Source organism: Typopeltis vanoorti, chromosome 14 (genome assembly GCF_054136105.1).
Source record: "Typopeltis vanoorti isolate ZY-2024b chromosome 14, IOZ_Tvanoo_1.0, whole genome shotgun sequence".
NCBI lineage: Eukaryota > Metazoa > Arthropoda > Arachnida > Uropygi > Thelyphonidae > Typopeltis > Typopeltis vanoorti.
Window position 1 is genome coordinate 39,300,852 of NC_143562.1, and position 27,362 is coordinate 39,328,213.

A 27,362-nucleotide genomic window follows, 5' to 3' on the forward strand; every position below is an offset into this window, starting at 1 on the left:
CCTGTATGATCCTTTCAGAAGTTTGTAAGTCTCAATCATATCACCACAGTTTCTTCTGTTTGCAGACTATGAATTCCCAATCTGTCTTCCTAATCAGTATTCCACAATTCTGATATAATTATTGACACTCTCTCTCCACCATATCAGAATCACCAGGAAACCAGACTTATGCACAATAGTCCAAGTGAGATCTTATCAAAGCCTTGTAAAGAGGCAAAATGACTTCTTTATTAGTAATAACATTTTTGGTTTACAGATCAAGTGTTGATCAATTTTATAACTTAACCAACTAGTTTCACCAAACTTTAACTGTTGGCATCCTCAGGGCACTTACATATAGGCTGAAACAATCTCACCATTATGTGTAACTATAAAACTGACAAGAATAACTGCAAAAAACTGACTAGAAATAAAAACAAATTGATTAATAAACTTGATCAACACTTGATCTGTAAACCAAAAATATTATTACTAAAAAATTCTCAGAATCAAAAAAATAAACCTTCATTATGACTTCCTTATCTTTACATGTGAAAGATCATTTCAGAATGCAGTTATCCTCTAAGTTTTATTTGCAATATGGCTCTTGACCTTCAACTTCTTATCTATTAAAACTGAAGTATCCTTAGTCAATTAGTTTCTTCTAGCATAATCCCTCCATAATATGACATTGGATATCTAAAATGCATCACTTCACATTAACTAACATTGAACTTACAGCCAATTTCATATAACTACAATTCCAGCCTATTCAAATCATTCTGCAAGTACTGCATATCAACCGCATTCCTGATCACCTTGCCTATCTTTGCATCATCAGCAAACAGCTGTATGCCACTGTCAAATAGTTTCCAATGTCAGTAATGTACAGAATGAATAACAATGACCAAGGACTGATATCCTTGTGGTACACCAATCGTTGCCTTAAATCTTACAGACACACATCCCCCACATACCACTTTTTTTTTTTTTTGATATGTCATTCAGCCATCCTCCTATCCAAGATAATATTTTATAATTTAATCCTATATTCTCCAATTTATGCAATAGCCTTTCATGCTGTTTTCTGTAAAAAAAACCTTAGCAAAATCCAAAAAAGTATTATGGTATATCCATTCCCCTTGTCTAACTCTATGGTAACAGTATTATAGAATGTGAGCAAGTTGTTCAAACATCATTTTTCTTTAGTATACCCATGCTGTTCATTGCTTCTCTGGAGATTCTCTGTCAAATCCATTTCTGAATGTGAGGCCTTACCAACTCTACCAAAATCTTCATCAACTCTCCAGAGATACTGATAGGTCAATAGTTGGATATATCAGTCTTTGAACGACCCTTGTGCAATGGCATTACCATACATTCTTTCCACTCCAGAAGAATTTCTTAATAAGATTACACATCCATTTCACTCCTACCCCATTTATTCTTCGAACATCTAGAGACCCATTCTGATATCATACCATTTACGAGGGTGGTCTGAAACATTCTCGGCCTCAACCATAGATTGCAATAATATCGGCATGATTTTTTTTTTTCTAGGTTGGTACATCTGTCATAAACATCCAAATGAAATTGCAAGTCATTCTATCAAACAGTTTGTTTTATACAACTGTCTGAAGCAAGAGTGTTGTCTGTATCCCTTGAAATGGATAAAATTGAGCATCTTGCAGTTATAAAATTCTTTGTAAAAGAAGGTTTAACGCCAAAAGAAATTCATTCGTAAAAGTTTTTGGGTACTCTTCTCCATCGTTTTCGACAATTAAGAACTGGGTTATCGAGTTTAAACGTGGCCATACCAGCCTTTGAAGATCATCCACATGAAGAACATCAAAAAAATGGATACCCAATATTATTGGTCAAGTGCACGATATGGTATTGCATGACCGGCGAATAAGTGCATGAGTGAGCTTACAGTCATCCCATGGCAGAACATGTTGCAGGGGAAAGATGTTAGCAGTGCATGGAATAAAATCAGCAGGTATCTGAGGAAAGCAATATCAGATCGTGTCCCCATGGTCAGGAAGACAAACAAGGTAGGCATTAGATGGATGACCAGTAATATCAAGCTTGATCTGCAAAAAAATAAAATGTTATGGAGAATGTACAAGGAGAAATGCAATCAGTACATCCATGAGCAGTACAAGTCTAGCTAGGAAGGTTACCAGCATAGTAAGAAAAGCTAAATCAGATTATGAGAGACCTTAGCCAATGAGATCAAGGGTAATCCCAAAGAGTTCCTCTGCTATGTGGCAAGTAAAAGGAAGAATGACTTCGGAAGGATAACTTTAGTGGGTGCTGATGGTATTGAGGTGACAAAATCAGATTAATAGTTGAGTTACTGAGTGATCACTTTTCAAAAGTCTATCACCCAAGTGAGGATATCTCTGTACCTGTAGCAATAACTAATGTGAGAATTGAAGCTAAGAAATCAGAGGTATTTAATATATTGCAAAATTTAAATGCAAACACTGCTGTAGGTTTAGATGGAATATCAGCTCGGGTGTTGTGTGAATGTGCAAAGAAATTGTCAACCCCTCTTACTTGGATATTTAACTTAAGTTTGAACTCTGGTATGGTCCCTAGGGAGTGGAAATAAGGCAAAGTGGTTCCTTTGCATAAGGGTGGCTCTAAAACTGCAGTAGTTAATTACAGACCAATCACCATCTCAGGAGTAGTGGTAAAAGTATTGGAAAAGTTGGTTAAAGACAAAATTCAAGAATGGGTGGATCAGGATATGATACTCTATAGAGTCCAACATGGTTTTGTTAAAAGGTAGATCCTGCCTTAGCAATCTATTAACTTTTCATAATAGAATGACATCTGAGTTGGACAAAGGAACTGGCTACACAGTGGTACTTCTGGATTTTGCTAAGGCTTTTGACAGGATACTGCATGGAACACTGTTACGCAAATTGGAGCAGATGGGAATGGATACTAAATTGGTGATATGGATAGGAGAATGGCTCAGGGAGAGATACCAGAAGGTGGTATATGGAGAAGCCGAGTCCAGGATGAGGGAGGTGACCAGTGGTGTGCCTCTGGGCTCTGTGCTTGGGCCATTGTTGTTTAATTTATATATAAATGATATAGGAAATGGCTTAAAGGGAAATATTCAGTTGTTTACTGATGATGCAAAGTTGGGTAGCACAATAAAAAATCAAGCCGATGTTGAAAGTTTGCAGGATGATTTAAATAAGCTGGTAGAATGGGCAAAAGGTAATCGATGTCAGTTCAATGTGGAAAAGTGTAAAGTCATGCATTTTGGGATTGAAAGATTACCAGCTGTGTAATACATTGATGGAACAGTACTCCAAGAGATTGATGAGGCTAGGGACTTAGGGGTGTTGGTAGATAGGGAGATGAAGTTCAGGGGGACACATTGCTAAGGTGTCCAAGATTGCACATAGGATTACTTGGTTGTTGAGGAACACACTGACATCCAGAGATAAAGAGGTTATTATTCCCCTTTATAAAGCGTTGATACTTTCATATTTGGATTACTGTGCTCAGGTCTGGTCACCTGGATTCCATGGAGATGAGGAGGCTGTGGAGAGGGTTCAGAGAAGAGTGACTAAGTTGGTGAGCGATGTAAAAATTGCTTCCTACATTGATAGATTGAGAGCTTGTGAACTGCAGAGGTTGGTTGATAGGTGAAGAAGAGGGGATATGATATAGAAACATTTCAATTACTGAAAGGTTTTTATAGGATTGATGCAGGGGAAATGTTTCAGCTGTGTGAGAGTGATGGAAGAACAAGAGGTCATCCCTGGAAATTAAAGAAGAGTGTGGTTAACAAGGGTGTGAGAACAAGGCGTTTTGCCTGGAGGGTGGTGAATGAGTGGAATTCATTGCCTAACTTAGTTGTGAGCTCTTCATCTGTAAATGAATTCGAGAAGCGATATGACAGATGTTGTTTTGCTAGCTTGGGTCTTCCGCGATGAGTCTACTGACTCCATGGAGATACCAGTAATAATACTCCCTTGGATCTCTACCAGAGTTGAGACTTAAAGAGCCTTGTCAGAGGCACTGCCAATTCCCTTGCACATTCTCTCAAATAATGCTATTTGGCCACATGTTGACTACTGTACCAGATTTGAACACCTACATATCTTGGGATCAGGAGTTGGTAGAGAAGATTCAGAAACAAGTAACCAAGCTAGTGACAGGTCTGTGGAATGTTCCCTATGAGGAGAAATTGAGGGTGTATAGGTTGCAGAGTTTAGCTGACAGGTTGCAGAGTTTAGTTTCTATCATATCCCCTCTCTCTTAAAGGGATTCTATAAGATTGACACAGAAGAAAATTTTCAATACATGGGGAATAGGGAAAAACAAGAAGTCACACTTAGAAATTGTCTAAGAGTGTGGTTAATAAGAATATGTGAACTAGGTTCCTTACTTGGAGAGTGGTAAATGAGTGGAATGGATTGCCAGAGGTGAAGGTGGTTAATGGATAGAGTGGGGGTCTCCCACGATGAATCTTTTGACTCCATGGTATAGCAGTTTCAATAATAATCTTTGCACGTGCTTGATAAGTCCAAACCAGACAGACACAAAATTGTTCTCTCCTCAATCATTTCCATGATAATCCCCATTCCCATCATTGAACAGTTACATAATATTGTCACTCTTACACACAGATTCTCACCATATAATTTAGTTTCCCTGACTCTGTTAGGTCTCATACTAATTAATAATATTTTCAAGACTCCTGATACCAAACACATTCAAGTGTAGGTCATTCCCCTTATACATTCTTTCCTGAAACTCACTCCACACATATCCAAAACCTGGCATCCATTCCTTCTACACAGCCTATGCATTGAATCATTTGCCATTATAACCCTTCTAAATTCATTTCTATTATATCTAGATAATATATTTATCTAGATATGATAGATTTTCACTTTCTCCCTCTCCACTCTCATTTCTTTCAACAACCCTTTCATATCCTCTCACACTGAACTTATCACTATGTTGCTTATATTAGATTTAGTTTCATTATGAAAGATACAGTGGAAGAAATAATATTACAAGCGATCCAACCAGCAATACATCAAGGTAAATCAGGAAAATCCACTGGAGAAGATGGAATAAATATAGAACTTATTAAATATGTAGGCATCCTGTTTGTCAAACCAATCTTTAAAATTTATTTATTTAACAATATGGCAACAAAGAAAATACCAGAAAGCTGATCACAAACAGCAGTCAGTAGTTTACCAATTAAAAACTGTTGCCTCGTGCTATAAATTAATAAATAATACTATTAAAAACTATTTTTGATGTTTACATAAGATAAGAATCTCCCAAACTTTTGGGAGAGAGAGACAATCATTTCATTCCAATTCAGATTTGGCCAATGTAAATGGGCTCCGCAACTTTCTTTGAAAAGGCGTTCATATTTAAAACTGCTTCCATAGAGAAGACGAGCTTCATCCCACTGGATACCGTGTTTAATGTCAATACTATGTTGTGCAAGACCAGACTTTTGAGGTTTCATGTATTCGATATATTACTGATGTTCATTAATTTTTTTTTTTTCCAAAGAGCAGCCTGTTTGTCCAAAATATGTTAGATTATGTTTTAATAAGGAAATACCATGAGCAGACATATGTCAAAAATATAACAACGGAATAACTCGCATAAAATGTTATTTAATAGTATAATTTTCACTTGTGTATTGCAGACATCTTCAGTACATTTCGTTTTAGTTATCTTACATTAGCAACTTAGGTAGCATGCTTTGGAATTGTCAGTTATTGTTCAATTAGCTTTATAAATGTACTGAAGATGTCTACGATACACAGACAAAAATTATACTATTAAATAATATTTTATGCAAGTTATTCCATTATTATGTTTTTGAATTCATGTTAGATTATATTCACATGGTATCTGGTTAATGCCAGAGGTGCCAGTTTGTCTTCTGTAGATGGCAACAGATGAGAAATTTTGTTGATCAGAAAATATATGGGAATGAAATGATACTTCTTCAAAATTCTACCAATTGGTTCTGAGATGCAAGAAATATAAGAGATTGGAATCCTGCAGTCTGTTGAAGAATCCTAAGGTGTAGATACATGGGAGTCAATTATCTGCTGGATTTGATTAGGGTTGTAACCACTAAATTCCATTAATGTTTTGATAGTGAGAAGTTCTTGTTGTAAGCTTAAGGTAGAGAAGCACACCTTATATGCTCTATTAATTAAGGACTTGATAACACCAATTTTTTGAAAGGTGTCAGAGTAGACTTTGATGAATGTATCTGCCAGTAAAGGTGGGTTTTCGATAAACACTGGTTGACAAATTACTGGAGGCTGTGCGTGGACACCTACCAGCCTTTTCTTTTTCCATGGTGGACTGAATGTGTGGGTGAAGGCTATTGATCTACTGTAGGAAAGCGGCAAGTTCATTTTCAGAATGAGGCCAAATAGTAAAGACATCATCAACATAATGAAACCAATGAGAGGGTTGGGGGATGAATGGATGAGAACAAGGTATTTTCCAGATGGTTCAAAAAATAGTTTACCAAAGATGGAGACAGAGGGCTACCCATGGCAGCACCTTCAACTTGTCTATAGATCTTGATTTTTCCAGCTGAAATATCCTGATTGTATAACAAATTCAAAAATCTTTGCAATATCAGGATTGTAATATCATATAGTAAATTAACAGTGTCAGATAATGGAATGTTGGTAAACAGGGAAACAATGTCAAAGCGGACTAACAAATCCAACTCTTACCAGAGAGCTATAATAAGGCCGTTATCATTCCAATATATATATAAAAAAAAAAGGCAAATAGTGCAACTATAGAGAAATAAGTCTTCTAAAGAATGGCTAAATTATATGCATGAACATTAACTTCGAAAACTCAAATCATATATATAGAAGATACACTTTGTGAAGAACAAAATGGTTTGTTGAAAGAACAATCATGTATTGATAGCTTTTAAACTAAAAAATCTCAAAAGAAACGCATTGTGGATTCAACATAAAAACATATGTAGATGATACTCAAGAAATTAAACATTCCAAATCATTATGTGCAGCAATAACTAACATCAAAACAGCCAAATAGCTGTAAAAATCAATAAAAAGTTTGCACAATGGATATCAATAAACAGAGGAGTCCATCAAGGATGCTTAATGTCAGCACTCTTTTTAATATTATCTATATACACTACTTGAAAAGAAGTCAACTGACACCATAGTGTGAGGAACAGTGATGGCACCCACCTTAAAATGTAGCACCTTTTGCTGTGACAACTGCAGCAATCTACGGGCATACTTTCCACAAGCATACGATTGCAATCAATGGGAATTTTGAATCCTTTTTCTTACAGACATGTAATGAGGTCCTAGACTGTTGTGGGGACAGACATACCAGGACCTCATCAGACACTCCAGTTCCTTCCACAGTTGTTGAATATGGTTGAGATCAGGAAACAGTGGAGGCCAGTCAAGTGTGGCGACATTCATATCCATAAACCAATCAGTTACAGCACCCATCTTATGACACGGTGCCCAGTCTTGCTAAAAGATAATGGTCAGTTCTGTAGAAAGGCCACTAAGTAGGAAACATTGCATTGTCCAGAATGTTTGGCACCACAACAGAGATCCATGACCAAAGACAACTACAAAAAACAAGACCATACCATCTCACCATAACCTCCAATTTCATAGTTGGGATCATAAACTTTGGCAAGATGTTGACCAGGCATCCACTACACCCACACCCATCTGCTTGGTGGAGGATGTAGTGTGATTCATTGCTCGTAACAGCTTTTCAAGCTTCCAAGCCACAGTACCTTTTTCTTTTGCTTTTCTTCCTATTGTGTTCACTTTAATTCAAAAGGTAACAGAGAATTCCTTGAACAGACACATCTACCCTTTTTCTGTGAATCATTCTTGATTTGCAGAAAAAGACATCTGGTTCTCATTTTGCCTTTTAACTGAACTGTCATCCAGAATTCTGTAACTTTTCACTGAACCTATAAAACCATAAAGAGCGATGAATAACACCCATGCATATCCCAACTTCAGTCAACATCTTTTCATCCTCTCTGCCTCTTTCTTTGGAAACAGCCTTACTTCCTCATTTAGTTTTACTCATGGATTCCAAACTAAGTTTTCAGTTCTAATAAGTTTGTTTATTGTTATTTACCTGATTCATACAAGGTACAAATGAATATTTTAGAACCTTTTATGAAATGCAATAAGTCCTCTGCTGTCCTTTCATTCCTCAGTGGATATAGGCAGAACTCTTAGTCATAATTTATCTAGAAATCAGTATTCAGCCTTGTCCTCTACCCTTAGTCTTACCAGTAACTGCATTTGTCTTACAGATGATTTGTAGACATACGAGTGACGAAATTATGGCAGACCATTTCTTCCATCATATGTACTTAACACTAAGAGATAGTAATTTCTGAAATAGCAGTAATTTTATGCGATTTTTTTTGCATTACAGGGTTAAAAACTGGAGTATCCAAGAGAAAATTTATATTGCCTATGCTAAAGATCATTTATCATGGGAACTAGTTGAAGAAAAAAAAAAGAGTCCTAGAAAAAAGTTCTTGGCGAGGACTTAAATTGAACCTATAACTCTTTCTTCCACCAATCTAGCACTCTTCAAGTTGCCACCAGTTACACAAACACTGTTTATGTGTAAAATTGCCATAAAAATAGTTAATGTACATGATATGTGATATATTAGTATTTTAACTGATATCACTAAACTAGATTTTTTTTTGTTTTTTGTTGTTGCAACATTACTACAATAAAAAACTATATATTGCTTGGAAAGAAGTCAACAAATACCACAGTGCATTAACAAACAGCAATATCATCCACATCAAAAAGATGTAAGAAATCCTTTCAATGCAATGACTACAACAATCCTAAAAGGCATATTTTCCAAAAGTGTACGATAGCATCAATGGGAATTTTGGGCCCTTTTTCATATAGGCATGTAATGAGGTCCTGGACTGTAGTGCGGCAGACTGTAATGGTCAGTTCCAGAAATGACACAAAATAAAAAGCATTGTCCAGAATGTTAAGATACTTCTCAGAATTCAATGTCTGTAGCACCACAAACAGAGGTCAAGGCCAAACCAGAAAAAGCAGGACCATACCATCACACCGCTACCTCTGAATTTCATAGTTGGTGCTACGCACTCTGGTTCATCAGGCATCTGCCAGACCCACATCCATCCAGCTACAGCTTGATTTATTGCTCAATAACACAGCTTTCCAAGGCATCTGTATCCTACTGTACATGCTCTTTGCACCACTGGAGACAACACTGGATGTTGGTTCAAGTAATGTGGGGCTTGCATGTTGCAGTCCTACCATGGAAACCCATGTTATGAGTCTCCATTCTGAATGTTTTTGTGCAGATTCATGTTCTGGTCAATGCCCAAAGTCTGCATCCAATGTGTCAGCTGACAAACTATGGTTTTTACATATTATCCTTCATAGCACCTTAGTCATGTTTGACAAGTGCCAAAGAGACAGGCCTGCAACATGGCATCCTATCACAATGCCTCTTTCAAACTGTCAATTCCTTCTCACAGTCATTTCCCTCAGACAAAGTTGACCGACTTGGGCACATCATATTCCTCCAATTTATACTGGCTATAAACACGTGACTTGTTACATGGCATGATACACGTTGCCCATGGGGGGGGGGGGGGGTCCGTTGACTTCTTTCCAAGCAGCGTAAATGAAATAGTAAAGAAATGGAAGAAAAATATAAATCCCCATTTAAACCAGATTGCAAACAATGCTTAATACCCTTTTGTTTGCAGATGACCAAATAACCATAGCAAGAAGCAAAGAATAAAGAAAAAAATAATTCCATCATATATAATTTATCTGGTCATATATGTTATGAGATGCTGAATGTAGCATACATTTAAATATTAACCAATTTTATTACAGCAATAAGCCTGATGCTACTTTACCTTGGGAACCACTTTTGTCAACAAAGTTGTTAAGATTAAGTGCACAACTTGATGTTGCCAAGCACTGAATAAATTTCTGAGGGAGAGAAAAAAAATATTTTTTTTGTCAGTAACTTTATTTTTGAAATGTTACATATTCAACATCCAGCAAATTTTATTAAAACTAATAAAAGTTTATATATATAAAAAAGCTGACTGATCAAAGTCATTTAGTAGTTTGCATATTGTATATAAAGGATAACTGAAAAGTAATGTTACAAGAGCAAAATATTTGATCTTATAACTACAACTACTTAACATCAATGACTGTGTCTGATAACAGTGACAAATCAACATGTCAATATACCAAATACTACATGCAACTGAAATTTAAAATGACCAGCAGCTTATGATTATCAAATCAAAATCATGAATGGAAAACTGAATCGAATTAATAAAAAGGACATTTTTCTTGAAATTAAATAAAAATAAATAAATAAAAAACATGAAATTATATTTTTGGAAAAATTAGCTATGGTAAGGAGAAAGTAGTGAGCCCACATCCATACCTTTGTGTTTTATAGATAGAAATTATCTTGCCACACAAAATATCCCCCCCCCCAAGCATGAAAGACTTCATGAAAGACTTCAAGCAATGAGCCCTAGATTCAGCAGGGCTAAAGACCAAAGTAAAGCTAGATATGCTCATGATATATATGCCCCCACAGCTGTTAAACATTAAATGTTCTCAAAGAAGCTCCTGTACAGATCAACTTATGTGTAAAGGAACTATCTTCCATGAAAATAACTGAATCCATGCTTGGGAACTGCTGTGGCACAACAAAATTGTTTATCATATTGTGATACCTCTCAGTAGTAACCGAGGTTGCAGGATCCAACTGGCAAATGTTCTCAAAGAAGAATGGTCCAATGATAAACAAAGCAGGAACTTTGAGCGAATGCAGAAGAATTTGTTGGATTTCATGCAGGTTTTGCATAGCCCATACCTAGCAATTATGAGTATTCACAGCTCTGTTCAGGAAATTAAGCTTCATCTTCCCACAAAATCATCCACAGCCATGCAGTAACCAATTCCATTTAAGGAAAATTGTCAGTAGCCTTTCAGGTGCAACTCCTGTGTCAGGGTTATCTTGAATGGACAAATGCAGAATCTTCTGTAGAATTTTCTAGACAGTTATGTAAGACACAACCATGTGTCTTGATATAGCACATGCACTGCAGGAACCAATACTGTTGTTCGTGGCCTGCTCTATAACAGCAGTAGCAACATCATTCACTTGATACGAACCGATTGGTTTGCCACCTCTGCCAGGTCTAACTCCCAATGATCTGTTTCTTCAAAATGACTATCATTCATCACAGAGAACATAGAGATAGGTGGACCTCAGTGACATTTGCTCAGGTGATGAAATTCATGGGGTGCAGCAACAGCTTTATAATTGTTTAGATGGTACAGCTTCATGGGTAAAGCACATTGGGGCAAGATTAGTGCCATTACTGTAGACAGTATTAATAACTAGAATGAAAGGGAAGAATCCTGCATCAATCATTTTAAACTCTCCTGCCACCTGCTGAGTTGCATTATAAATCCTAATACAAATTCCATGCATTTGGTGTTAATGCTCTGGTAGTAAATTTTTGAACTTTTTTTCTCTCAGAAAAAATGTATGATATGTCTTTTCCAGATCTACAAAACTTAAATACAGATCTTTGTTATATATCTGCTAAAAGTGGTAGGGTTGCAGATCACCTTTCCATGCAGAGTTAGGACAATCAAACATCCATGCCCATGGTGGGATGCAAACCCACAGCCTCTTCTGAAGAGCAGATATGCTAACCACTAAGCCAAACCATTTAAAGAAGGGAAAAAATAAAATAATAATAGCAAAGAAACATTTTTTTTTTTAGAAAACGATTTTTCTTACATTAATTTTTATTACTAGAATGGTCCTTGATATGATCTGAAAATGTTACAGAGTTTAAGGTTCAATCTGATAAGTCATCATCAGGCTTTTCAAAGATTTAGGCCTAGAGTGGCCTTTACTGGCCTTAAAAGTCATCGTTGAATCTCTTTAGAGGATGTCCTGGTTTTCTTTTTCCTAATGGTTTGTAATTTAAAACTTGTTTTAGTAAACTGTTTTCATTCTTTCAATATGTTCCGCCCGCAATGAGTCAACTGGCTTCATGGAGGTTGATGTGATAACAACAAGGTCGATAAAACTTTTCTTAATTTATTTTATGTTCTCTCCACTTGAATTTATGAACATGTACACTATACTGACAAAAATGTATTTGGACACCTAGTTGTGGTAAAAAGTGTTTTAATTACATTTCTAGTAGAAAGTGGGACCACCTTTGGCCTGAATGACAGCAACTACCCTTCAGGGCATACTTTCAACCAATTTCTGATATGGTGCAACAAGAATATTTTTCCCTTCCTCGTACAAAGCTACCACCATTGCTGATGTCTAGAGGAAATTCAGTGTTCCTATTTGTACCAAACATGTTCAATGGGGTTGAGGCATGGACTCTAAGCCAGCCAGTCAGTCCAACACTTCAAGTTTTTTTGTGGAAACTTATCTTGGACACCCAATGCAATATAGCATGGAGCATTGGTGTGCTGAAACATGCAAGGATCACTGCTGAAGTACATCCACAGCATTGGAAGCATGAAATTGTCCAGGTAGCCATCAGACATCAAGATTTTTGATACATCCACAATGGACCATGCCACATCCAAATGAAACAATGCCATACTATTACCAAGCCTCCAAACTTGACAGTTTAGAATAATGCAGTCCTGATGGAACTGTTCCCTAGGTAATCTCCAGATCCAAACAGAGTAAAACATTTGGAAGCGTGATTTGTCACTCCACAGAACCCTTTTCCAATCATCTACTGCCCAGAAAGAGTGCGAAAGATGTCAGATGTCAGTCCAAACGTTGTTTGGCATTAGAATGGCCCTCTGTGGCTTGTTTGCAGCAGTTCTGTCATCGTAACTTAAGGCATGCAACTCTCTGAAGACAGTTCTAGTGCTGCCGACCGATGTCCCTACAGCATTTTCCATTTGATGCGAGGTCTGCCACTGATGACATGAAGGATACTCAAACATTCAGAGACAGAGCTCATTGATCATGGTCAGTGAGTGTCAGTCTTTCATGGTGTAGAATCACCAACTTTCCATCTACGAATGACATAAGTAATGGTGGATTTCGGTATACAGAGATGGGTAACAATGTCACAGACAGAAGAAAGGATACCCAACTACAATGACATGTTGGAAGTCTGTCAGTTCAGCTGAACGTGGTATCCTAACATCATGTACATCATGTTTTGCGGCACATCAAACCTTTATTAATTACCAGACTTATGCAGACACTACCTGAATATTTGCATGTGGTAGGATCTAAAATGTGCATGGCATACAAGGTTTCCAAATACTTTTGTCAACATAATGTATATGTTTGAACAGTGTTAGTAATCACTAATTTATGTCCTGAACCTGAATAGAAACCTGACAGATAATTACCATGATTATTAGATTTACTCTTTTTCAAAATTTTCCAGAACGCATCTATATTTCTGGGATTCATTCCCACTCTGTTTAGGTCTCCAACAAGATACATTTTATGTCAGCTGACCTCTCTAATAACTAAAAATTTCTTTACTTCTACTGCAGGATGACTAGATTGATAAAAATGGAACATTCAGGCAAACTGACATGAATCAACTGTCAAACCAGTTAAAATGATCATCTTGTACTTGTTTCCTGCTAACTAGCTATAACAGTTTTACTTGATTACATATTTATTGCAGTGTTAGTCTCACATTATCAAATTACACAAACCTTTGTTGAGCAGATAGTCCAGGAACATTCACCCTTATCTTTGTCATATTTTTAGATGACTGAATTTCTTCTAGAAGCTTTGGCTGTTCCTTTATGAAATTACAAGATGTCCATACAAGAAATATCTAAGATGTGTTTTTGTTAGTGATATTGTCTGTACACTATGTTGCCAATAATAAATTTAGTTTAATCCTTTATCCAAGTGTGAACAAACAAAGTTTGTGCCTGAAAGTATCTTCAGAACTGGAGTAAGGTGGTACAACACCAGGCAACTATGTTATGCATTAAGGGAAGGGCCACTACCCAGACTACTTTCAACCTTTATTGAGGTCTCTTCAGTGTGAGCTAGGCACAAGTGGTGATACCAGGCAGAAGCATTAGCAAGGTCATCTCTACCTATAGTAGTTGCCAAATGGTGTGCCACCTTTTTAATAAATTACTCTGGATTTAGAGAAAGATGTTGAAAGTTTATTTTTCACTTGGTCAGACTATAATAAATTTAGTTTAATCCTTTATCCAAGTGTGAGCAAACAAAGTTTGCACCTGAAAGTATCTTTAGGACTGGGGTAAGGTGGTACAACACCGGGCAACTCATTGCAAAGGTGGAGCAAGCTAACACCACTCCTATCTCAGTATCTCCCATAATGTAAACCCCATCTCCTTGCATATATGTCTAATGTTATGCATTAAGGGAAGGTCCACTACCCAGACTACTTTCGACCTTTATTGAGGTCTCTTCCCTTAATGCATAACATTAGACATATCCGCAAGGATATGGGTTTTGCATTATGGGAGATACTGAGATAGGAGTGATGTTAGCTTGCTCCACCTTTGCAACGAGTTATCTGGTGTTGTACCACCTTACCCCAGTCCTGAAGATACTTTCAGGTGCAAACTTTGTTTGCTCACACTTGGATAAAGGATTAAACTAAATTTATTATAGTCTAACCAAGTGAAAAATAAACTTTCAACATCTTTCTCTAAATCCAGAGTAATTTATTAAAAAGGTGACACACCGTTTGGCAACTCCTATATGTAGAGATAACCTTGCTAATGCTTCTGCCCGGTATCTCCGCTTGGGCCTGGCTCCCACTGATGAGACCTCAATAAAGGTCGAAACTAGTCTGGGTAGTGGCCCTATGCATAACATTAGACATATCCGCAAGGAGATGGGTTTTGCATTATGGGAAATACTGAGATAGGAGTGATGTTAGCTTGCTCCACCTTTGCAACGAGTTTCCCGGTGTTGTACCACCTTACTCCAGTCCTGAAGATATTTTCAGGCGCAAACTTTGTTTGCTCACACTTGGATAAAGGATTAAACTAAATTTATTATAGTCTGACCAAGTGAAAAATAAACTTTCAACTATGTTGCCAAAAGAGTCCAGACAGTAACTGTTTGTATTTCCATCATTACAGCATTGCTGTCAATATGAGGTCAGGCCTCCAGCCATAACCCTTTGGGGCTGTCGGAAATTGTTTCGTTTCCTCCTGTAGTATGGCAAACAGCTGACGAGTGTTTGGTGGGCGAGTAGGTCTAGCATGCAACGCAAATATGCTTCAGCTCATCTCAAAAGATATTCACTAGGGTTGAGGTCTGGGCCATGGGCTGGTCTCTTTAGTTCTTCCACCTCCATGTCTTCAAACCACGTAGCCAGGGCTTTTGCTTTGTTCGCTTCTTGAACCTACCAGTTTGGGGGGGGGGAGGGGTTTGGTGGTTCTATCCCATTTCCCCCTGCATAATAACCTGTCTAATGACAGGTTATCATGGAAACTTTTAATCCTTTATCCAGTCTAAACAAACAAAGTTTGCACGTGAAGTATCTTCAAGACTAGGCTACCTGTATACAGAGGCTAATGACTTCACATTAATTGCATAATGAAAGGACACATCCTTTCAGGTGTATATAATGTTATTCATTATGGTAAGGACCACTACCTAGACCAGTTTCAACTTTTATTGAGGTCTCATCAGTTGGAGTCAATTAATTCAACCATGGTATCTCTTCTGAGTTTGTCTCCCACTGATGAGATTTCAATAAAAATCGAAACTAGTCTGGGTAGTAGCCCTTACCATAATGCATAGCATTGTACACACCTGAAAGGAAGTATGCTTTGCATTAAGCAATTAATGAAGTGATTAGTCTCTATATACAAGTAGTCTAGTCATGAAGATACCTCACATGCAAACTTTGTTTGTTTAGGCTGGATAAAGGATTAAAACTGCTGCATGATAACCTCATTAGACGGGTTATTATGCAGTGGGAAATGGAATAGAACCACCAAACCCCTTTTCTTTGCTTATACTTAGATAAAGGATTAAACAAGAATTTCTTGGCATCTTTAATTTAATTTATAGTCAAGTGAATAAACCTTCAACTGGATCATCACTTAATTTTAAGTACCATATTTTTCAGACGATAAGATGCACCCCAAATTTATGAGACAATTTTTAGAAAAAATATGTTATAAAAATATTCACAAACCTTAAATTTCATTAAATTTCCATAAAATTCTGCTGCTGCTCTGTTTCCATGTTGTTTTGCATAATTTATCACAATCAATTTATAACTCACATTATACAAAATGTCTTTTGTTTTACACTTATGTTTATAATTTTATGACAATAAAAAATTCAACGAATTATAAAAATAATCCAAATGAACCATTCAAAACCACATATGCTCGCCTACTATTAATGCCAGTAAAGTTTTCGTATAAAAATCGGGGATTCCCACATATGCAGCGAGACACGTGTTTGACTTGCATCAAAAACGTGGGAATCCAAGACTCATCAGGTATCACTACCTTCAGACTATAAGACACATCCCAATTCTAAATCAATTTCTCTACATAAAAAGGTGCTTCTTATGGTCTGAAAAATATGGTAAGATAAAAAAAAGGGGTGGGGTCATAATTAACAGCGATATCAGTCCTACTTAAAACTAAATTGTGGTTAGTTTTGACATAACTTCTTTATTTACAAATATCCTCCTTTCTGAGGCCTTCACTTTACTTAAGTGTTCTCCACCCCCACCCCCCACCCCAACATCATTGATATGTTCAACTCTGCCATCCATACTGGTTACTTCATTCAAATACAGCATGTTTTTCAAAAGGAGCATCTTAAAATACCTGCTCTTGATGCTGCTGCTGCTCTCAAACCTATCTGGTTAAAATACAATACATAGATGTGTTCTCCCTTTGGCCATAACTCATACACATTACTCTTTCCTTCTCTACATTAACAGTTAAACACCCCAAAATCTAGTTCACAAAAGAATAGCCCATGTCAATCCTACATGTATATTACATACAAACTTTAACGTAACAATATAGAATCCTAAAAGCCCTTCATAGAGCCTCCAACTTCTATTCCATTATTCAAACTAGTTTTCCCTCACAGCTGAATTTTCCTTCATTTGCCATACCTTCCCATCCAATGGCTACACTGCTAAAAGTAACAAAAATGTGCCTCCCACCACTTCACATTCCTCTCAACATGCATATTATAGTAATGCTATTACTATTCTTTATATCTAAAGCACCTTAAAATTGTTCTGCTTTCAAAGCACATAGGAAGCTGATTGTCCTTATGTATTACCTATGCTCTCTGTTTAGGTGCGTACAGGGTCCCTTGTTCTTGCAACTTATATTATGGTTAACCTGGGAGATCTGCTAACATCTGTCTTGAAAAAACACAATATCTGCTGCCATAAAAATAGTCAGTCAGGCTAGTCAACTAAATTCTAAACACCTTGCTCTAGAATATAAGTGTCTAGAATATAGCCAACTATATTCTAGACACCTTCAATCAAATGAAGAAAAATCTGTTCAGATAAGCAGCTTTCCAATTTGCTACATTTTTTTGCAGCAAATCTGCTGCAAAACCAATCTAAATAAATATGATTGTATGAAACTTCAAGATTTAGGACAAAGATTCTTAGACCTCCCATCCAACAACCGGCGCTGGCTACCAACATCTATAGAAGGTGCTTCTCTTTAGGACTTCAGGCTTCTAATGTAGTATCTTCCACTTATTATTTGTATATGTTATTATAGTTTTTATGATGTATCCCAGATATCTGTAACAGAAGAAATATTACAACTATTAAACCTGCGTTGATTTAATTTTGATGTTTTCATTCCATTAAACAAAGAATGGGTTTAAACCATCACTTTAACCTATACACTCTTAGGGAATGTCAGAATCAGATCAGATTTTCAGAATCTGATCTAGCTTTGTTTTTTTACAATGTACAAAATGCTAGGACAGATCTTTGTGAGAAATCACATGAACATCACTAGCATTTGTACTTCAGTTTTATAGATCTAGAAGAAAAAAAAAAAAAAGCATAAAACAAGGCATAAAGAAGAATGCTTTTCAAAACAATTATATGGTATAAATTAAACATTATAAGAGCAATACACAGCTAATATTTAAGCTGCAAGTTCAGCAGTTAGAATAGAAGTATAGGAAGCTGGTTTGCTATAAAATCAAATGTGCACACTATTTCCATTTCTTATTCATTATCTATATGGAGATTATGAAAAATGTGATATTAAACTTGATAACAAAATCCGAGATCAAACTTGCCTCTTTACTTTATGCATATGTTATGCTCCTAAAATGCATGCAGTACAAGTCTCAGTCTCTAGCTTTAACTAATTTGGTATGAAAATCAGCAATAAAACCAAAACTATGAATACTGGCAGAAAAATGGAAAACTTCAACTGCATTCTCAATGGAGAATCTATAAAACAAGATACTTCAGATATTTAGGAACCGTTTTTAACTTATTGATCTGAGTTGGGTATAAAAAAAGTTGGATCAGAGACTAGATACAACAGATATGAGAGTTCTGAGAAGTATTAGGAGAGCAAATTGACTGAGTAGCAGTAAAATGTCATGAGATGAATAAAACTGAATTTATTGAGCTGTTGTGAGACAACTTCCTCTCGTAACATGTGACAGAAGGAACTCGAGCTCAAAGAGTATTAGATTTGACTATAGTGTCAGAGGGGATTTGTTAAAAACTTAACTATTCTGCCTCCAGTTAGTAACAGTGATCATGAGGTATTCACTTGGGAAGTGAATAAGTTTATGAATGTTTCATTCAGAAATGGTTAACTGCTGAACTACAAAGCAGAAGATGACTAACTGAGGAGTATGCAGTATTCTGGGCCATGGGTATCAGTTGTTGGATGAGAAGAATATAGTGTGTGTGGGAAGCATTTAAAAAACCTACCTAAATGATGCAATATCAGAATGGATCTCTAGAGTTTGAAGAATAAATGGCATAGGAGTGAAATGAATGTATAATCATTTTAAGTAAGAGATTCATAAGAAAAGGATGATGTGGAAGGAATGTGTGTGCATAAGGATGATGTCAATTATGAAAATTACAAGGAGCAGGCCAGAAGAGTCAACTGTTGTAGAGAAAGCTAAAACTGGGAATGAAAAGAAACTGGCTCTGCAAGGCTAAAACAACAAAAAGGAATGCTGTTGTTATGGTGCAAGTAAAAGAAAGAATGAATATGGTGTGAGGGTGACCAATGCAGGAAAGGTTGTTCAACTAATGAGTGCCCATTTCTGGGTCAAAAAAAAAAAAAAAAAAAAATCAGCTAACGCCTTTTTATTCCCGTATACGGGAGTAGGCAAGGCCATTTAGCCCTATCTAACTTTTGGAGACCGAGTGGGCAGTTCAATCTCCACTGGTACCCAATGAGAGAGAGAGATAGCCCAAGGCTATCACTAATTAAGCAGTACGCAGTGAAGAGAGACGGCTCAAATGTGCCGTCATCTCGTGGTCCCTAACCCTAACACAATATATTTAATGTCTGAAATAATGTGGGTTCTAGTCGATTTTCTTGAGTTTACAGGACGAAAAACCCGAGTTTCTGGGAGGAAAAACCCGCCTGCCCATGCCAGAGATCGATTAACTCGGGAACCAGTCAAAAAAAGGCTTAGAAAAATTTCCTCTAGTCGCCGACTAGACTCAAAACCAAATCTTCCTTCGTGCGGCCAAGTGCTGTGGTGTGCAAACGCCACATCCACTGAGCTACACAGGCTCTATTTCTGGGTCATGGAATAAGAAATCAATAGGGACTGATGGGCTATCAGTACAGATGCTAAAAGAATCTTCAGCTGAGCTGGGTATTCCTTTGATCAGGCCATATAATTTGAGTTTCAGAACAGGAAATTCTTTCTACTGGAGTGGAAAGAATGTATGGTAATCCCATTGCACAAGGGTCGTGCAAAGACTGATGTATTCAACTATTTGACCTATCGGTATCTCTGGAGTGGTGGTGAAGATTTTGGAAAAGTTGGTAAGGACTCGCATTCAGAAATGGCTTTACTAAGGAAGTGATGTTTGAATAACTTCTTCACAATCTATAATAATGTTACCATTGAGTTAGACAAAGAGAATAGATGCACCATGAAACTTTTGGATTTTGCTAAGACTTTTCACAGAATACAGCATAAAAGACTGTTACATAAATTGGAGAATATACTATTGTATTATAAAATATTAGTGTGGATAAGAGAATGGCTGAGTGACATATCAAAAAAAGTGGTATACAGGGGGATGCAAGTCTGCAAGATTTAAGATAACCAGTGGTGTATCACAATGACCAGCCCTTGGTCACTGTTATTCAACCTGACAATGACATTGGAAATGATTTGACAGGTGACATACAGCTGTTTCTTTTCTCTTAGTACTTGTAGAATGATTTAAATAGGCTGGAATTTTGGTCATATAAAAATTGCTGTCAGTTCGTTAGAAAAGTAATGCATTTCAGTGCGATTAGATATCCAATGTCATATTATGGTAGGATTATGCTAAAAGAAACTAATCTATCAGCTAGGGATCTTGGAGTTTCAATAGATAGAAAGTTGGATTCAAGATCCATATAGCAAAGATTGCAAATACAATTCAGAGATAACTGCAATTCTAAAACAAACTTTGACATGTAAAGATAAGGAAGTCATTCTACCTCTTTACAGAGCTTGAACTACTGTGAACAGGTCTGGTCTGCTTTCAATGGCAATTATGATACAGTAGAGAGAGAGAGAGCGAATTTATAGTCTGCAGACACTAGCAAAACAGAAGAAAATGGGGTGATATGATTAAGACTTACAAACTTCTGAAAGGATCATACAGGATTTCAGTAGATGGAATTTTTCATTTTATGGAGGGTGGGAAAAAGATGAGAGGGCATTCTTTGAAGTTGTGAATAAATGCCATCAAGAAAGGGTTAGACCTAGATTTCTCTCTCATAGAATGGATCGCAATTGGACATTGTTGTGTGCAAGTAGTGTGGATGAATTTCATAAAAGTTTATGTGGCCTCCTCCTTCAATAAGTCCCTGACTCTCTCTGGAGGTCTCTATTAATAATAATAATATTAAGATCTAGGGATTAATGCAGTCAGGTGTCCTAGAAGATTAAGTACTGACAAGTAACAGACTAATTAAAAGTGAAACTGCTGGTAGATTAATGTAGGACTGTCATAGTATCCTGTTCACTCCTTGAGGGTGGTCTGAAAAGTTCTCGGCCTAACAATGAAAAAAAAAATGAATTTATAATTGCAAAATTATTTTTATTTTTCAACATAATCTCCCTTAAGACCAATACATTTATTCCAGCAATGCTCCAGTGCCATTATCACGTTCCTGTAGTGGTTCTCAGCAAGATCTGCAAAATACCCCCTCTACAGTTGCAATCTCCTCTTGATTCGAAGAAAAATGGTGATCAGTGAGGAAGAGTTTTAGTTTTGGGAAGTGACAGAAGTCAGAGGGAACCATATCTGGGGAAATAGGGTGGATGTTCTGACAATTCATAGGGCAGATCCCTTAATTTTCCTATTGCCAAAACACCTTTATGGGCAAATGCATTGTCCTCATGAAAGATGATTTTTTTTTTCTTCTGCAAACCGGGTCTTTCTTAACGAATTTTTTTCGTCTAGTCTGGTTAAAAGATCCGAATGATATTCCCCGGTTATTGTTTTACCCTTTTCAAGATAATTAATAAACGGCATCACAAAATGCCGATATCGTGACCTTTCCTGCTGATAGAACCGACTTTTTCTTTGGCGCTGAAACTGGCTTCTATCCACTTTTGACTGCTGTTTGGATTCTGGTGTGTAATGGTGAATCCAAATCTCATCCATAATAATAAATCGACACACAAAATCAGTTTTATTCTTGTTAAAATGCTCCAAGCACTGTTCAGAGATTTTCATGCGAGTGTGTTTTTGATCTGCTGTGAGTTAGCACGCCACTGATCTTGTGCAAAGCTTTTTCATTTGCAATTCTTCACGCAAAATATACCCTACACGTTCTTTTGAAATGTCTATAGTCTCAGCAATATCACGCACTTTGACTCACCGGTCATCCAATACCATATCGTGCACTTGATCAATGATTTGTTTACTTTTTGGACATGTGGATCATCTCCAAGGCTGGTATGGCCATGTTTAAACTCGGCAGCCCATTTCTTAATTGTTGAAAATGAAGGAGAAGAGTGCACATAAACTTTTATGAACTTTGAATGAATTTCTTTTGACGTTAAACCTTATTTTACAAAGAATAAGGTAACCACACGATACTCAATTTTCAAGGGATTCAGACAAACACTTTTGAGTCAGCCAGCTGTATAAAACAAACTACTTGATAGAATGACTTGCAATTTCACATGGGTACTTATGACAGATGTACTAACTTAGAAAAAAAAATCTTGAAAATAGTGTTGCCATCTATGGTCGAGGCCAATAACTTTTCAGACCACCCTGGTATCAGGTATTTGATGATAGTGTGAATATGTTAGCAAAACTTACCTGTCAGAAATTGTTCATCACTCATGCATAGGTTTCTGTGGTTAAGAAGTTCAATAGAAATATTCTGATTTTGTGACCACATGTTTATTAGAGACCTTTTTTTTAAATACTAAAAAAAAACTTGTTTTTTTTTTTTAAATACTAAACAAGTACTAAAAATAACCTGACAAGTTTCGTTAGTCATAAGACTAACATCTTCAGAGGTAAAGAGAACTAACAGTTCATCATCATCATCAAATTCCTGCCATATACCCTCAAGGGGTGTACAGGATATGACAGTACTACATGAAAAAATTACATCATTACTAACTTCCTATCTACAATTTTCCTCCAAATCAGTCTGTTACTTGTCAAAACTCCAACATTATCAGATCTTATATTTCTATCGTCTAAGGTACTTTGTACCGTATCAATCCACCTATATCTTGGTCTTCCTCTGGGTCGTTTTCCTGCCAACCTGGCAGAGAACACTTGTTTTGCTAATCTTTATTCGCCCATTCTATTTAAGTGACCATACCATCTGAGATTAGCTCTGCTAACGCATTCCTGGATGCTGACAATGTCAAGTTCTTTCCTAATATCCTCATTTTTAATATGATATTGCCATTAATGCCATCTGTTCACGCCTCTAATCTTTCTCAGGACTCTCATATCTGCTGTCTCTAGTCTTTGGTCAAGTGTTTTACTTCTGACCCAGCTCTCAGATCCATAAGTTAAAACTGGTTTGAACACAGTCTTGTATACAGCTAATTTAGTGTTCCGACTAATTTCTTTCTTATTCCATATGAATTTATTCAATTGACTTCCCACGATACCAGCTTTGCTGATTCTGTTGTCTATTTCTATATTTAGTTTACCATCTTCAGTAAAAATTGTGCCTAAGTAACTGAAATGTTTTACTTGTTCCACAGGTTCTCCATTCACAACACAGTTAACATTTTCAATGATTCTGCCTATTTTCATTGTCTTTGTCTTTTTATTGCTGACATTCATACCATATCTATTACAACAGCTATTCAATTTAGTCAGAGAATCTTGCAGACTTGTAGCGGATTTATTTAGAAGTATAACATCATCCGCATAAAGCAAAGAGCTGACATTAACATCTCCAATTTTGATATCAGGTTTAATACCACATTCCTTCATAATGTGATCCATATAGATAATGAATAACAGAGGGGATAATGTACATCCTTGTCTCACACCAGATTTAACATTAAACCATCTTCCTGTACTTCCTTCAATTCTAACTGCTGACTCACAACTCAAATAAAGACTAAGTATTGCTTGATATAATGCCCCATTGACACCATATAACTGCAGCATTTTGAATAGCTTCTCTCTTGGCACCTTGTCATATGCCTTTTCCAAATCGACAAAACTTAAATACAGATCTTTGTTATATTCCCATGCTTTCTCGACTATTTGTCGTAAAGTGAAGATCTGATCCTGACAGCCTCTATTTGGCCTGAATCCAGCTTGTTCTTCACCAAGCTTTTCTTCCACAATTCTTCTCAACCGTTTCTCAAGAATACTTGCATAGATCTTGCCAGGAACACTCAGTAGGGAAATACCTCTGTAATTCTCACATTCAGTTTTATTTCCCTTTTTATATATGGGTACTATGAGAGCTCTACTCCAATCATCGGGAATTCGTCCCTCTGTCCAGGCTTTCTGAACTATGCAGTGCAGCCACTGTAAGACTCTTATACCACCATACTTCAGCATTTCTGGTCGAATATCATCTACTCCTGCTGCCTTTCCACATTTCAAGCCTTTGATGGCTTTTTCTACTTCAAGTATGGATATGTATTCCTCACTGCATGCCTGGTCAGTGTTTTTTTTATCACTGTGCTATCATCACTGCTTGTTTCATTTAGCAGTTTTTCAAAGTAATTACTCCATACTTCAAGGATATCTTTTTCTCCTGTTTTCATTTCACCTTTATCATCTCTAATTCCTTTTACAGCACTCTTTCCTCCATTCCTAAGCTTCTTCAACAACCTCCAGAATATTTTGCCACCTTCTTGATATTTATTTTCTATATTCTTGCCAAAGTCCTCCCATGACTTTTGTTTAGCTAGTTTTACACATTGTTTAGCTTTCTTACATTTGTCTCTGTATTCTGTAAGAGTAAAAGCTGACTTATTTGCCAGGAACTTTTGATATGCTTTCTTCTTTTCCTTCACTGCCTCTTTAACTTCCTGTGTCCACCAGGGAGTTCTGATTTTTTTATCCTTGCACACAACCTCACCACATGCCTCTCTGGCAGAATCAATTAATGTTTCCTTCAGAGTTTGCCACTGAATCTCCAAGGTTTGATTCCTGTTCTCAAACTCTTTCATTTTCTTTTCAATAATATTTCTGTATTTTAGTCTACAGTTCACATCTGAGAGCTGCTCAACTTTTATTCGCTTTAAAACTTTCTTACATGTTATTCTTTTCAATATGAAATTCAATTTTATCCTGCTCAAGACTAAATAGTGATCACTTCCAATTTCAAATCCTCTGTACACTCTGGTGTCCTGCACCAGGGAGAAAATATCACTATCAACAATAACATAGTCAATGAGACTTTTCTTATTCCTAGCCTCTTCTCTCCATGTGAATTTGTGCACATTTTTATGTTGAAACATGGTGTTAGTAATAACCCGTGCATGTCCTGAGCAGAAATCCAACAGATATTTGCCATTATTATTAGCTTTGCTCTTTTCTCCAAATTTTCCCAAAATATTTTTGTATGTCTCACAATCATTTCCTACTCTACTATTTAGATCCCCAACAAGGACCAACTTTTCCTTTTTCATTGTGTCAGTTGCTTTTTCTAAAGCCTCAAAAAATTCCTCCACTTCTACCTTAGTAGAACCTTCTGTGGGACCATAGGCACAAATAAGTCTCATTGTCCAGTTCCCCATTCTCATATTTGCCCACATTACTCTACTTGAGACTGACTGCCATTCAAGAAGATCAGCCTCGTATTTTGTGTTGAATACTATGGCTACTCCTTCTTTTCCTTGATTGTCATTGCCTGAATATAACATTTTGTATTTATTGCTCAGAAAGATCTCACCAGTTTTGGTCTTTTTTGTTTCAGTCACCCCTATTATGTCGATCTGGTACTTATCTAATTCCTCAGCTAGCTCCATTTCTTTGCCATTCAGGCTTCTTATGTTGATAGTACCGATCTTTAACTCTGGTGATGTTGAGTTGGGGTTTGTTTTCAGATTTGTTCCAGTAGCTGACTTTTCGCTGTTCGCCCTGGTTCCCTGGCGAAAACAACGGGGGCCTTGTTTAACCGGGCGACGCCCCAGCCGGCATGAAATTTTGTCATGTTGTACCATAATTTTTTTATTTTGGTTTAACCAATAAGAATACAATTTGGTCGGCTAAATCCCAAATTGTCAGCCCATCCTCGTTCGTTCAGTATCAAAGTAGATACCCAACAGGGTGCACCACGAGAAGGTGAGGATTGGACATTAGGTCAGAAGCCCTGGTAGGTTCTCCGCATTCCTTTAAAGGCTATGTGGAGGTCTCCTCTCAGTTATACAGCTTTGACCCTTAAGCACCCCACGAACAGTTTAAAGCACAAACTATAAGAAATTATGAAAAAATAAGTTCATTTGTTGGTATTATGAACATCAAAAAAGTTCGTTAAAAAAATTGATAACAGATCTAACAAACTGGATACAGCCGTTAATGCATGTTAGTTGGAGACAATGTTATTTGTTGGCACGTTCTGTGGTTCACGGTCACTCTATCCAAGGTCTAAAGTGGGTAAATTTTTAATAAACGATGACCAAACTTGATTTAAAATCAAACCTTGGTTTTTTTTTTGTTGCATTGCATAGGAATTTTAATCATATTTGCTGCCTCTTTGAATTTTCTTGTGAAATAATTCTCATCAATATAGGACATTTTGTTCTATCCCAGAGTACATCATGACCAGTAGAAACTGTGCGATATGCTAAGCCAGATTTTTGTTCTCTCTTCTTTTGTATGTCCTTTTGATGTTCGCTCATGCGAATTTCCCCCATCTCCCTGTCTGGCCTACGTAGCAGATGCCACAGCAACAATGAATATTATAAACCCCTGGTTTTTTCATTGGATGATGTAAAGATCTTGATATTTTTCAAGTGGCAGGAAAGTCACTTTTATGTTGTACCTGTAGAGTAAGTTGGCGAATTCATCTGTTGAATTCTTGATATAAGGGTGACTGCATTCTTGAAGTCTTGTTTAAGTTTTTTGTAGGTGCTGTGTTGAGAATTTTCTTAGTTGTGTAACCATTCAGTTGTAGGATCTGTGTTAAATATTATATTTCTTCTTTCCGCTTTTCTTCTGTACTGGGGGATGTTGTATGCTTTATCCCTTAAGGTTTTTATTAGGTCTATTTTTTGCTTGGGGTGGTGGTGGTGATATGAAGAAATCTTCCTGTGTTTGTTGGTTTTCTATAGATGGAGAATGATAACCTGTTTTTTCTTTCATTTATTTTGATAAAGATATCTAAGAAAGAGTTTTTTATTTTCTTCAAGTTTCAGAGTGAATTTTACCTTTGGATGTAAGTTATTAAGGTAGTATTTAAAATGTAGTCAATTCTAGTGCTGTTCCTGGCCAGATGATGATGATATCATTCACATAGTGAGCAATATTTTTGGTTTTATGTGCCAGTTTTGCAAAGCATTATTTTCAAAATTTTCCATGTTCGCTAGAA

General features: G+C 36.6%; 1 protein-coding gene across 3 annotated transcripts in view; it reads right to left on the minus strand.

Annotated features, from left to right (window-relative positions):
• Positions 1–27,362, minus strand: part of LOC150099381 (phosphatidylinositol-binding clathrin assembly protein LAP-like) — a 289,787-nt gene that overhangs the window by 245,943 nt on the left and 16,482 nt on the right. For all 3 annotated transcript variants that reach the window (XM_090404459.1, XM_090404460.1, XM_090404458.1), the window contains exon 3: positions 9,968–10,043. In XM_090404459.1, coding sequence (XP_090260585.1) covers positions 9,968–10,043 — 76 coding nt within the window. The remainder of the gene's footprint in view (positions 1–9,967; positions 10,044–27,362) is intronic.